This window comes from Carlito syrichta, unplaced genomic scaffold, assembly GCF_000164805.1.
Source record: "Carlito syrichta isolate Samal-C Ts95f unplaced genomic scaffold, Tarsius_syrichta-2.0.1 Scaffold306946, whole genome shotgun sequence".
NCBI lineage: Eukaryota > Metazoa > Chordata > Mammalia > Primates > Tarsiidae > Carlito > Carlito syrichta.
In genome coordinates this window covers 550,440-562,133 of record NW_007251042.1, presented here as the reverse complement: position 1 = coordinate 562,133, position 11,694 = coordinate 550,440, and the positions used below count along the sequence as shown (strand labels likewise).

Here is an 11,694-nt window from a genome sequence, read left to right as displayed (position 1 = left end):
GGCCTCTAAGGACGCCTCCCCCTCCAGAGGGAGGGGGCAGGGTGGGAAACATCCCATCGGCGCCCAGATCCCCTGGGGGCAGATAAGGGAGCCGGTGGACGTGCAAACTTGCACCTGGGCGTCTGGGGGAGGGGCTGGAGCCCCAGCCGCTCTGAGGAAGTGGCTGTGAACTGGGAGGGAGAAGACAGTCTGCCCACTCCCTCTGCTTCTTGGAACTGGTCCTCAAACACCCTCTGCAGGATCCTTCATCAGAGAGTCAAGAACTATCATATTATAGAACTGTATAAAGTGGGGAAACTGAGGCACACGGCCAAGCCCCCACCGGGCAGAATGCAAACCAAGTGCCTGAGTTGCCGGCTATGTCCCAATACCTCCTTGTTCAGGCCTCGGCTCTTTCCTTCTAGCCCTGGGTCTGCTGGGTTGCCCCCTCCCAGCCCTGCCCTCCTGGACACTCTGTCCCCAATCAATCCCCCACAGGCAGACAGGGAAACTGAGATTTGGGGGCCTGCGGGAACTGCCTCATGAAAGTCCAAGAGGACGTGTGGCATCAAACCCCTAACGGAACTAGGAACTAGACCCTTACGCACCAGCCCTTCCCAGGTAGGAGGGCCAACCAGGTGACTTCCTCCCTCCAAAATACAGGGGTAGGGAGGTGCAGGGGAGGGAGCCTTTGCTAGACAGGCCTTCTGAATTTGGAGAATGTGGGGCCAGATTCCAGGCAGTCTCTGTGGTGACTCTGGGGCAGGAATGCATCTGGAAACAGGAAGCCCAGCCAGCAGGAATGCAGTGTCTCAGCACAACGCTTTGTGTGTGACTCAAAAGAACTGCCCCCCCCACACACACACATACACACACCCCAACACACGCTCCTCTCCACGGCCCCACCCCCTGTGATGTTGCAGACGCAACAGGTTAGGAGCGGGGCCAGCTGAGAGCCTTCATGGGGATCTGACCCAACACCCAACAGGGGGGGTCGCCCAGCCAGACCTCCGCCACCCAGAGGACTCTTGGCCTGCAGTCCTAGTACCTTCTCAGTGTCTGAGTGATACTTGAAGGAATGGGAGGGGCAGCACAGTCACTCCCACCCACCTGACAAGGTGAGCACCTTCCCTTCCATGAGCTCCTGAAGCCAGCAATGCCCAGCGGCCCCTGCTCCTGGGGAAGTCCCAGCTTCAGGAAGCCTGTTTCCTGTACACTTAGCCCAAGCAAGGCCCTGCGGGGGAAGACAGAGCCAAGAGCCTGGAGGCAGTTCCTGCCAGCCTGGAGAAGGACCTGGAAGGGCTGTGTGATCTCCCGTTGTGGCCAGCATTGGCCAGAGCTAGGCCTGAAAGCCTGCCTCTGGCTACAGAGGGGCAAGGCCACCACCCTTCCACCCCAGCCAGAAATCCAGGAGGCAGTCTCTGATCCCACTCCTGGTACCCTCCCCTTAGCAGCCAGGAGTTCCGGGACCCGTTACCTAACCTACCTGTCCTAGGTTTCTTCATCTATGGAACAAGGATAATGACTTATCTCAGAGTTGTGAGGATTAACTGAGTTAACGCATGTGAAATGTCCCAAGCACCTCCAAAGAGCTCCCGAAGCTTGGCCGTTCTTATCATCTGAGTAACTCGAAGAGTCATTTCTCCATCTCTCTTGGGTCACTTCTGACTCAAATCTGTCACTTCTGAAGTCATTCCCCAAGATGCAGAGAGAAGGGAAGAGAGCCGGGCTTGGTGGCTCAGCCTGTAATCCCAGCGCTTTGGGAGGCTGAGGTGAGAGGATTGCCTGAGCCCATGGGTTCGAGACCAGCCTGAGCAATATGGCAAGACCTCGTCTCTACAATAAATCAAAACATTACCATAGCCAGGCATGGTAGCATGTGCCTATACTTTCAGCTACTTGGAAGGCTGAGGCGGAAGGATTGCCGGGGCCCAGTGGGTCGAGGCTGCGGTGGCCGGGAGTGGCCACTGCACTCCAGTCTGGGCGATAGAGTTAGACTCCAACTCAAACAAACAAACAAAATTAGCCTGGCATGATGGCACATGCCTGTAATTCCAGCTGCTTGGAAGGCTGAGGCAGGAGGATCACCTGGGCCCAGTGGGTCGAGGCTGCGGTGGCCGTGAGCATGCCACTGCACTCCAGACTGAGTGACAGAATGAGACTTCAACTCAAAAAAAAAAAAAATGTCCAAGTGTCCCCAGAGCCTTGAGGTGAAGTTCAAACTACTTCTGGCATTCATGGCTCCCTTATGATCTTATCTGTGTCCCTGTCAGCCACTGCTCTAAACTGAGCATCCCACCTGCAGCCACTAGGTCACTCGGCATTTCTCTCCTCCACCTGCTGGGGACCTGGCCACCCTTCTGCATATGTGGCCACTACTTTGGGTGTATCAGAGTAGCCCTTGGCACTCTCGCCACATAGCATGACTTCATTCACACCAGCTCGATCGCTGCCACTTGCCTTCTCTATCTCCAGGAAAGCAAGACAAGTGCTTTACCTTTCTGTATCCCGCTATGCCCAGAACCCAAGGGTCCCCCAGCGAATGGAACCCCTCTTTTGTGAGCATTCTCCCTGCCATGGGCTGCTGCGAACACTAGGTGGCGCCAAAGAGGCCACCCCACTTTTGACCAGACGCTGGGCGGACAGATTCCGGAGCCAGACAGCCCGCCTTGATCTTTTCTATAAAAATAAAGGCCCGTCCTCAGGCAGCCATCCAGGCACAAGGTGAGACAGTTATATCAAGGTGTAAATTATATCAACACAGTCTCTGCCAAGATTCCTTCCACAAAGGGCCAGGTAGCACAGAGCTGCCAAAGGAGACCACAAAGCTCGGAGCCCAGCTTTGATCTTTTCTGTGAAGTACAGCTAAGACTGCCGCCCGTTCCCCAGCTGGCAGGGAGGCCTGTGGGTCTGAGCACCCAGCAGCACCCGAGGGAGCTTTCTGAAGTGTCCTCTGGCATTAGGACTAGTGGTGGTTAGTGAATAGGCCAAAAACCATGGGCGGGCAGAGGACCACTGCCCTATCCCCACTCGGATGTGCCCCCAGTGTATGCATGCCTGGCACTAGCCATATGCATTGTGTTTGTCAAATCAACCCACAACAAAGCCAGTAGAGACTCCAAGGAAGAGGTGAAAGGTCTGAGCAGACCACCTTGGCCCTTGGTGGGTGGTGGTCCCTCAGGGTGGGGTCCCTTTCCTCCCAGGCAAGGCTAACCTGCAACCCTGGCCCAAGGTTATTTCTGGCGATTATCTTTCCCAAATGGGGCAGGTGGCTGCAGGCCTATGCAGAAGATACTTTTATTTTTTGAGTCGGGGCTCTCAGCCTATCACTCAGGCTGGAGTATAATGGCACAATCATGGTTCACTGCTGCCTAAACCTTCTGGGCTCTGGTGTTCCTTCTGCCTCAACTTCCTGAGTAACTGAGACTACAGGTGCGGGCAATCATGGCCAGCTGATTTTTTTGTTTTTCTGTGGAGGCAAGCTTTTGCTATGTTGCCCAGGCTGGTCTCGAACTCCTGGACTCAAGCCATCCTCCCACCTCGGCCTCCCAGAGTGCTGGGATTACAGGACAGACATGAGCCGCTGCACCTAGCCATATATAAATGAATGTTTTTTAGACAGATTCTCGCCGTGTTGCCCAGGCTGGTCTCAAACTCCTGAGCTCAAGCCATCCTCCTGCCCTGGCCTCCCGAGTAGCTGGGGTCACAGGCATAAGACACTGCGCCCAGTCCAGGAAGTTCTTTAGATGTTTACACCCTCCGACCGCCTATCCACTCCACATCACCACACCCCCTCTCGTGCCCACCCAGTTTTTCTGTACTCATCAGTAGGGTTGGCAGACTCACAGAGAGGTGCAGCCCAGCACGGGACCATCTCCCAAGCCTCAGCTAACTGGATCTCCAGGCCTTCCTCCTGTCCCTCTGCTTGGTGCTCTCTAGCATCACGTTTCCTCCCCAGGTACCCAGCGAGAGCCTCATTCCCTCCCCAGCACAAGGGATCCTCTCAGTAAAACGAGCATCTTCACAAGAGGGATAAGTGGCTGGGCGTGGTAACTCCTGAGGTTGAGGCAGGAGGATCACTTGAGTCCAGGAGTTCAAGGCTGCAGTGAGCTATGATCATACCACCACACTCCAGCCTGGGCAACAGAGCAAGATCCCATTTCTTAAAAAAAAGGGAGCGTTAAGGAAGAGGATGGCCTCCAACCTCAAGAGGCATATCTGGAGAATGTCAGGTGGGCAGTGACCTGGAGATTTGAGAGAGGGGAAGATAAGATGAAAAGTAGTCTGTAAATAAGACTCTCCACCTAGTACAGAAGTAACTCATACCCAGGTGCTGGGGAAAGGAGAGAAAGACAAGCATCCGCTTTATTCTGTCCATATTTATATCATTCATAGAGCGTATATGTCGAAAACTTTACAGAGTGAGTCCCATTCACCTCTGGCCCACCCTCTCCTTCTAGGTCCTCTGTGTCCCACCCTGGTGCAGTGACTGTCCCACGGGGGAGAGGCCCGGGAAGGTGAGGCTGCCCTCAGCACCTGCAACCCAGGAGAGGTCCCAGACCCTGGCCTCACCCAGCGAGGACAAAGGGGCCCCAGGCCCCCAAACTTAGTTCAGTCAGGTAAGAGCCACCACCCGCCACTGCCCCTGCCATGCCAGCTTGCTATGGGCACGGTTCTGGGTTGGAAGGAAAGGTGGCTGAGGGCTGTTGGGCTCAGGCCCGAGAGCTGAGGGTGGGGGCTGCCGAGTAGCGCTGGCGGGCGTGCTTCTCGCAGTACAGCTCGTCACCCACCCAGAAGTGCCCGCGCATCTTCAGGTTCAACCCACAATCTGCACAGGTGTAGCAGCCGGGGTGGCGGTACCGGCCCTCCTGGATGCGTACGGCCTGGTTCCTGCGGGAAGGGAAAGGCATTAGGGACCAGGCATGAGACCACCATTCCCGGGGGGCCTGATCCCCGCCCTGGCGACAGGGCGACAGGGCCTGGGAAGACTTTCTCAAGGACTTGACTCTCCAAGTTCCTCTCGGGAATCTCACTCTGCCAGCCATCACTGCCCCCCGATGTGCACACACACACGCCCACAGCCACCAGGACCCCAATCAAAAAAAAAAAAAAAGTCATTCTTCCCTCACTCAAAGACTGAAAACCTGGTCCCACATGCCCAGGATTTTTTAACGGAGTAGTGGTTTTTTGTTTTTGTTTTTTTTTAGTTGGAGTCTCACTCTGTCGCCTGGTTGGAGTACAGTGGCACACTCTCGGCCACTGCCACCTCAACCTGCTGGGCTCAGGTGATCCTTCCGCCTCAGCCTTCCAAGCAGCTGGAACCACAGGCGTGTGCCACCATGCCCAGCTGATTTTTTTTATTTATTGTAGAGACGAGGTCTCGCCAGGTTGCTCAGACAGTCCTCTCGCCTCCACCTCCCAAAGTGCTGGGATTACAGTCATGAGCCACCATGCCCGGCAGTGGTGGTTCTTAAAATACGATCCAGGGTCCCAGGACCAGCAGACAAGTTGGAAATGCAGATTCTCAAGCCAGCTGCCCTCCTGCAGAGGAAGCTCTGGGGGTGAGGCCCAGCGGCCAGTGTTGATCAAGCCCTCTGAAGGCCTCTGATGCAGGTGCCTTTAAGAACCACAATGTAAAACACATTCTTTTTCTTTTTTCTTTTTGAGTTGGAGTCTCACTCTGTCGTCAGACTGGAGTGCAGTACCCACTCCCAGCCACCACAGCCTCGACCTGCTGGGCTCTGGCAATCCTTCCGCCTCAGCCTTCCAAGTAGTTGGAATTACAGGCGTGCGCTACCACGCCCGGCTAATTTTTTATTTATTGTAGAGATGAGGTCTCGCCAAGTTGCCCAGGCAGGTCTCGAACCCGCGGCTCAGGCAATCCACTCACCTCAGCCTCCCAAAGCGTGGGATTACAGGCTGAGCCTTTCCTTGTCTCTGCAGAACAAGGGGACTGGATATTAACCACTCGACAGAAGAAAACGCTGAAGCCCCAAGAGACTAAGGTATTTGCCTAAAGTCAGTCACCTGACCCTCAACAATGCACACCTAAGAAATGACCTGGGGGGACCTTTCAGCCATCTTCCAGAGATCGTGGTTGCTTTCTGATGCCACCCACTGAGAAAAATGCACCTACCTCTGGAAAACCCAGCCAGCTCCAAAGGGGGGAGGGAGGGGAAGAACAAGGTTTTCCAGAAGGACGTGCCTCATCTAGGGCAGATCTCCAGAGGCTTTGAGATTATTGAGGAGAAATCAAAAGCAGTAGCATTTCTCATTCCTCTGGGGATGGGAAAAGGAGGAGAGGGAGGAGATAAGGGCGGAAGAAGCCAGCAGACGTTCTTAGGCGGCTGCAAATAACCCACCCCAAAACCATGGAGCAGTTTCCCCCAGGGTCCTGGACAGGCTCCAATGCTGGGCGCTAGAAGGCCCAGCCCTTCCTGAGAACATCTGGTGCCCCCCGACCCAGCACTCCCGCAAACTCACGCGATGCTGGTGCTGCACTTCTCACAGGTGTGGAGCTTGGGAGGGGCGGCCGGGGCCCTGGAGGTGGGCAGGGAGGACTGGGGGCTCAGCGAGCTGGGCAGGAAGGCCGGCGTGCCGCCTGAGGGGGTGCAGGCAGACAGACGTGTGGTGAGGGCCTGCCCGCCGCACAGCCCCGCCCTCCAAGGCGGCTCCCCGGAGCTGCTGCGGAGGTTACACTGAGGGCGGACCCCACTGGCACATTGAGCGTGAGGGAGCGGGAGCGTGGGTGAGGAGGCAGGAAGGCGATCGTGGCAGACACTTGGCTGAGGTTGGTCAAGGGCCGGTTTGGCCTCCTAAAGTGGCCCGGGCCCGTCCCTGCTCAGGCGTCGGACACTTCGGGCTGCAGTGGGCGTTCCCCGTCTTGTGCTCCAGTGACGGACGACGATGTGAACAGACGGTGACACTAGATCACAGCAGTACCACAACCCCTTTGTACCATGTTCAAAGGGCTTTTATATGCATTATGGCATCTGAGCTGTCGGGCGATGCCAAGTTGAAGCACAGAGTCACTGGGCAGCTCTTGTCCCTGTTTGCAGCTAATGGACGCTGAGGCTCCCTTGGCAAAGTCACCATCTGTCTGCACTCCCTTCCCCCACAGCGCTCCCCGGGCTGCCTCCTGGGCCCTGCTGAGGCCTCAGGGTCATGAGGGACAAGATTTGTTCCAAGCCTTCTCACCCTACCCCCATGCCTCTGCAAACGGCCCTGGAAACTAAACATCAGAGCTGGAACCAGCCACCAGGGGTCTGTTATCTGCCGCTCAGATACCTCCCTGTCAGTCCGGTCAGCTACCGCCTCCTCTCCCTACCGATCAGGGCAGTGACCCCTTCTCCACTACTCTGGAGGGCATTCATCCTGCAGCAGGGTCCACTTCCTTGGAAGCCAGCCAGCCAGGCCTGTCTGCCCCAATACACAGGACACCTCAAGGGCAGATGTGGGGTCACGACCACTTTTGATCCCTACACTCTGCACACATCTGGTCCAACAGATAGCACAGTGTTTGTCAAATGAGTAACTGAACGCTGGCCAGCACCCACGTGGTCTGTCTTGCTCAGTCAGCACCTTGCCTGGCATCATTATCCTAACTGCTCTGCTGGGCTGGGTGCTCCTCAGCCCAGTTCACGAGGCCTTTACCGCCCCTGTGGTGAGGTGACCTCCATGTCCACCCTCCAAGCCTCCAGGCCCTGCTGTTTCTCCCACTCCTGCACCCAAAAGCCACCCACCCCACCCCACCCACGCTCCGGCAGCTGCCAGCCTCCACCACCCTCAGTACTTCCTGCCACCACCTTAAGGTGGTTGGTTTAAGTCTTGTCCCCCCCACCCAGGGCCAAGTCGAATCCCTGTTGCTCCGAGAAGCCCTCCCTACCGACCCAGCCCCCACAGGCCCACCTTCAACATTTGCCTGGCACTTTCCCAATCTCAGCCAGCACTGCCTGCTACTTCTGGGCGACACCTGGTGACCCCTACCAGACTGTAAGCTCCTAAGGGCAGGGACTGGGAGAGCTTCAATGTATGCACCCCTCAGAGCCTCATCCCAAACAGGCTCTTAAGAAACACTAGCTCAGCGACTGGTCCAATCAGTGCCTCCGGTATCCAGAAGGACACTGCCCCCCCCAAGCCCCCAGGGCCTCACCTCTCTCCTCAGCCTCCAGGGCTTCCTGCAAGAGCCGAAAGGAGCTGGACTGCCGAGGGGCCACCCGCCCCTCACGATTTTCCTGCAGCATCTTGAAGACTTCAGAGTCCTCGTCCAGAAGTTGGCTTCTCCCTTCTGAGTCCACACTGTGGGGATGGGAGGCGGCCAGGGATGAGGGTCCCGTGCCCAGACAAGCAGGGGGGCAGGAGAAGAGTCTGGGGGTGAGGAAGGCATGATTCTGGGCGCCGGAGGAAAGCCAACCGGGCTTCCGGGGACCTCTCCTTGTGGGGAAGCCAGTCTCCCTCCTGTCCCACCCAGGCTCTCCACGACCCCACCCGACCCTCCAGGGCCTGCTGGTACCTGAGCCTGGGGCTGGAGGAACGCGGGCCCGGGGAAGGCGGCAGCACCAGCACAGCCGAGTCGCCAGCGCGGCCGAGGCCGGCCTGTGGGGAGGAGGCAGCCGGGGAGGAGTCACGGCCGGAGCCTTAGGCCAACACACCCTGCGGGCCGCCAGGCCCGGCTGTTCCCAGGCCCAGCACCAGGGGGCTCCCGGCCCTCGCTGACCGGTGGGTCCCCGGCCAGGGCACAGGGACCGCTGGGTTCCAGGCGGGGAGGGAGGTGTGTGGGTTCTGCCAGGGAACTGGGCAAGGGGCAGAAGGCAGACACCAGGTGACAGGAGCTACGCGCAGACATGCCTCTCTGCAGATTCCTATAATGTCACTCTGTTATCTGTTTTCAAAGATGCTGCACACTAGGCGTGGCTCTGGTCTGACAGAACGAGCAGGGAGAAAGCATGCCGACCCTTTTGCAGTGAGGACATGGAAATAGAAAGGGGGAGTGAAGGGGTCAAGACCCCCTTGGAACCTGGACAGGTGCTCGCTCTCCTACACATGCTGGTTCCTCTCCCACGAGGGCCAGCTCTGAGTTGATCAGCCTGTCCCCACTGACCTGGGAGGTCTGGTCCTGCCCCTTGGAGCTAGGGAGAGCCAAGCCCATCCTGGGCCCACCTTGGCAGCAGTGGCACCCCTCCAGGTGAGCTCCATCCACCTGTGGCTCTTACATTTGCTCTCCACATGGAAATCTTGCCTGGGTTTCAATGTTGCTCCTTGAGGTTAATTTCCAGCCTACACATCTGCCTCCCCTGCTCTCTTTCCGTGGCTACCCCAACGGGACCCAACTGAGCCAGAGGAGCCAGCACCAGCCAGTGGAAGGGAGAGAGACATAGAAACAGCCAGGAGGCCGAGTGCACAGGGCTGAGGACACAGTTTCCTGGGAAGCCAATTTATCTTGATTTTAAAATTCACATAATGAGAGCTCATCTCTGCCAAAAAAAAAAAAAAATCAAGGCCAGGTGCGGTGGCTCAAGCCTATAATCCCAGCACTTTGGGAGGCCAAGGCAAGCCCACAGGTTCGAGACCCACCTGGGCAACTTGGTGAGACCTAATATATCTACAATAAATCAAAAAATTCACCAGGTGTGGTGGTGCACACCAGTAGTTCTGGCTACTTGGAAGACTGAGGTGGAAGGATCGCTGAAGCCCAACAGGTCAATGCTGGGGGTCCATGAGCGTGCTACTGCACTCCGGCCTGGGTGACAGAGTGAGACTCCAACTCAAAAAAAAAAAAATAATCAAGCATAGTGGTGCAGGCTGTAATCCCAGCTACTAGGAAGACTGAGGTGGAAGGATCACCTGAGCCCACGAGGTTGAGGCTGTGATGAGCTGTGATCATGCCATTGCACTCTAACGTGGGTAACAAAGAGAGACTTTGATTCAAAAATTACTTAATTAATTAAAATAAAATTCAAAGTCATAGATGAATTATAGGGCCAAATGAAAAAAAAAACTGCACAAATCTCTTAAGCTAAAGCAAAAATTCCAGATTCTTGGGCCAGGCATGATGGTTCATGCCTTTAATCCCAACACTTGCGAGGAGAGGGCAGGAGGATTGCTTGAGGCCAGGAATTCAAGACCAGTCTGGGCAACAAAGCAAGACCCTGTCTTTAAAAAAAATTTTTTTTTTTTAGAAATCTGCCAGGTAGGCCAGGCACGGTGGCTCAGACTTGTAATCCCAGTACTTTGGGAGGCTGAGGCAAGTGGATTGCCTGAGCTCAGGAGTTTGAGACTAGCCTGGGCAAACTGGTGAGACCTCATCTCTACGATATATCAAAAAATTAGCTGGGCATGGTAGCACGAGCCTATAGTTCTGGCTACTTGGAAGTCTGAGGAGGAGGGATCTCCTGAGCCTAGCAGATTGACATTGGGGTGGCTCTGAGTGTGCCACTACACTTCAACCTGGGCAACAGAATGAGACTCTGACTCAAGAAAAAAAGAAAAAGAAATGAAATCAGCCAGGTATGATGACATGAGCCTGTAGTCCCAACTAACTCAGGAGGCTGAAGCGGGAGGACTGCCTGAGTCCAGGAATTTGAGGCTGCAGTCAGCTACGACGGTGCCACTGCACTTTAGCCTGGAAAAGGGAGTGAGACCCTGTCTTCTAACAAACACAACAACTTCAGAGTCCTGAGAAGACAGGCCTAGACCCTGGCCCCATCAGGCCTCTTCCAGTGGCTGGCATTCCTCTGCTCTTGGGGTTCGCTGGTGAAATGTCCTACAGGCAGAAGACTGCAGGAAAGGTCAGAGTGACTAGTCCAAGCCCCCTGAGGCATCAGATGCAGGGCTGGGACCCCATGCCCGCATGGCTAGATAACCATCTGGTGCTATGCGGTCCCCTGAAGGACTGCGCCATAGCCTCCTTGGGTACTCAAGAGCCATGCCACGTCTCCCAACAGGCCTGCATGCTCCCTGCCTAGAGGCAGCATCCCAGGACCCCCCATGAGCTGTGTCTACAGCCAGAGGGAGAGGCGCTTTTTGTCATTTGCCATCTGCTCACCAAGGCATGTGTCTACAGGAGGGGGAAGCTTAGTTTCCAGAAGACACCACGAGGGCCGGTGGTGTCCCACACCCTGGGCTCTCTATAGCTTCAGCCAGCTCAGAAGGCAGGAGGCCACGAGGCCATGGCACCTCTGCTCCTGCAGCCACAGCCCTTTCTCCTGTTTGCTTCTACCAGACCACCAGGCCCAGGGGAGAAGGAGCCCACCTCCCTCACTTGAACAGGCAATACCTCTCTCCTCCCTCCCAGGCACTTTGGGACCCCTGTCTTGACAGAAAGGGCACTTCATCCCCAAGTCCAGGAAAACTTCTTCCCCTCGCCTGCCTATCAAGAGCTTGTCTGTAGCCAACACCTCTCAAAAAGTGTCCTGGGGGACATGAGGTTGAGTGAGTGGCAGGGACAGGAGTAGGAAGGAAGGAGAACTGCGATGAAACACGTTTAGGAAATTAACAAATCAAATGAGTTTCTTTCTCATGAGACTTCTTAGAGCCTTTAAGTGCACAGTGACTTTCAAGAGGGACCCTGGCAGGGCATGGTGGCTCATGCCCATAATGCCGGTGCTTTGGGCGATTGAGGCGGGAGGATCATTTGAGACCAGGAATTTGAGACCATCCCGGGCAATATAGTGAGACCCCATCTCTACAAAAAAAAAAAAAAAAACCCTTTTTTTT

At 55.9% G+C, this 11,694-nt stretch overlaps 1 protein-coding gene across 1 annotated transcript in view; it reads right to left on the bottom strand.

The window, feature by feature from the left end:
* Positions 1–4,317: 4,317 nt before the first annotated feature.
* Positions 4,318–11,694, bottom strand: part of PDLIM2 (PDZ and LIM domain 2) — a 13,561-nt gene continuing 6,184 nt past the window's right edge. The window contains exons 6-8 of the mRNA XM_008063553.2: positions 8,498–8,574; positions 8,132–8,277; positions 4,318–4,869 (exon numbers count right to left, since the gene is read on the bottom strand). Coding sequence (XP_008061744.1) covers positions 4,796–4,869; positions 8,132–8,277; positions 8,498–8,574 — 297 coding nt within the window. The 3' untranslated portion in view covers positions 4,318–4,795. The remainder of the gene's footprint in view (positions 4,870–8,131; positions 8,278–8,497; positions 8,575–11,694) is intronic.